The sequence below is a fragment of the Myotis davidii genome, unplaced genomic scaffold (assembly GCF_000327345.1).
Source record: "Myotis davidii unplaced genomic scaffold, ASM32734v1 scaffold135, whole genome shotgun sequence".
Taxonomy (NCBI): Eukaryota; Metazoa; Chordata; class Mammalia; order Chiroptera; family Vespertilionidae; genus Myotis; species Myotis davidii.
In genome coordinates, this window is record NW_006289813.1 from 2,882,376 (window position 1) to 2,884,578 (window position 2,203).

At 41.3% G+C, this 2,203-nt stretch overlaps 1 protein-coding gene across 1 annotated transcript in view; it reads right to left on the reverse strand.

The window, feature by feature from the left end:
- SREK1 (splicing regulatory glutamic acid/lysine-rich protein 1) overlaps positions 1 to 2,203 on the reverse strand; it is a 39,900-nt gene that overhangs the window by 16,291 nt on the left and 21,406 nt on the right. The window contains exon 9 of the mRNA XM_015563051.1: positions 1,865 to 2,198. Within this exon, the coding sequence (XP_015418537.1) occupies positions 1,865 to 2,198 (334 nt within the window). The remainder of the gene's footprint in view (positions 1 to 1,864; positions 2,199 to 2,203) is intronic.

A 2,203-nucleotide genomic window follows, 5' to 3' on the forward strand; every position in this document is an offset into this window, starting at 1 on the left:
GATATATATTTTAATATATAGCTTAACACAAGAACTTCTATTTATTTATAGCCACGGCATCATCCGGAATAATGAAATGTAGGTTTACATAATCTTCAATCAATGAAGGTCCTCATTTTGCTGCAGTTACTATGGCAACCTACTCCACCTGGTGGCAAAGCACTTATTAATAGATTAAGGGAACAGTCCTAAGAAAAAAGCAAAATCTTAAAAATGACAAAACAAAAAATGTAAACGTTCAACAAAATAGTGCAGTAAAAAGTAACTTAGATGAAAAAGCACTAACACTGCAATTTCAGAAATCATTTCACATAAAACTAACCACACCACTCCAAAGAAATACAAAAGTCTAAGAGGTCAATTCTTCTATATTTAAATTTTAAAAAGGCCCTCCCACTGTTTCCATATCTTGGCTACTGTGAATAATGCTGCAATGAACATAGGGGTACATATATCTTCGGGAATAAATCTTTTCACATTTTGGTGGTAGAAATCCAGAAGAGTTACTGGGTATATGCTCCATTTTTTGAGAAACTTTCAGTTTACACTCCCACCAGCAGTGAATGAGGGTTCCTTTTCTCCACAACCTCTCTAACACTTGTTATTACTTATCTTGTTGATAATACCCAACCTAATAGGTGTGCTGTGATGTCCAACTGTCCTTTGCTAGATGACTGGACAAAGAAGATGTGGTACAAATATACAATGGGATACTACTCAGCCATAAAATGCAATACTGCCATTTGCGACAACATGGATTGACCTTGAGAGTATCATGATAAGCGAAATAAGTCAGACAGAAAAAGTCAAGAACCTATGATTTCACTCATATGTGGGATATAAAACTGAAAGCAAAAAATGAACAAACCAAAACTCAGACACACAACAGTATGGTGGTTACCAGAGGGAAAGGGGACTGGGTGATACAAAGGTAAAGGGTGGTAAATATATGGTGGTGAAACGAGATTTGAACTTGGGTGGTGAACACACAATGCAATATTCAGGTGATCCTATATAATAAAAGCCTAATAATGCTAAGTGTCCGATCATCCATTCAACCAATCAAAGCGTAATATGCTAATGATCTGCTAAGGCCACTCAACCGCTCGCTATGATGTGCACTGACCACCAGGGGGCAGACAGTCAACTGCTCGACCAGTCACTATGACATGCACTGACCACCAGAGGCAGACGCTCGGACCGGTAGCTTAGCTTGCTGCTGCGATCCAGCCAATCGGGACTGAGCGAGAGGGGCCGGACACGCCCTGGAGCCCTCCCGTGGTCCCGCCCCGGCTGGCCAACCTCCTGCGTCCCTTCCTGGCCTTGATTGTGCACCAGTGGGACCCCTCAGCCTGCCCTGCGCCCTCTCACAATCCAGGGCTCCTTGAGGGATGTCAGATAGCCGGTTCAGCCCAATCCCGCAGGCCAGGCCAGGGGGACCCCATTGGTGCACAAATTCATGCAGCAGGCCTCTACTACATTATAAAATCATACTCTTGAAACCTCTATTATTTTATAAACCAATGTCACCCCAATTAAAAAAATAAAAACTTGCCCCTGCCATCCCACCCTCCAAGAAAATCAGCAGCAGCACCATCTGCTAGTGCTGCCACCACGTTAAAATAATGGATCACAAAAGAGAAGTAAAACTTTTCAAATAATTTTGCCCAATACCATCCATCCTTCTCACAGATTCAATCCTGTGGCAAGCCCTCTTAGAGAAATGCTTACTCTGAAAAGGAAAATGTTTTGATATTACTGTACCGATTCCACTTGTAAAGAAAATCTTGTCCCCCTCAGTTAAAATTCTTATTTTCATTTGTCATCAGTAAAAACCTTGGTAAAAATTTTAAGCATATCAAACCTGCTGGAACTTCGAGATCTTCTTGATGCATTGTAACTTCTGGGCGGTGTTCTGGACTTTTTATCCTTCTTTCTTTTCTCATCTATCTCTTTGGATCTGTCCTTTTCCCGTTCCTTTTCTTTATCCTGTTCCTTTTCCTTCTCTTTGTCTCGCTCCTTTTCATGTTCTTTTTCCCGCTCTCTCTCTCTGTCCTTTTCCTTGTCTTTATCCTTATCCCGGTCCTTTTCCCGTTCTTTATCCCGGTCTTTATCTTTGTTTTTACCCCGTTCCTTTTCTTTTTCACGTTCCTTTTCCCTGTCTCTCTCTTTTTCCCTTTCCTTTTCTTTATCTTTTTCTTTC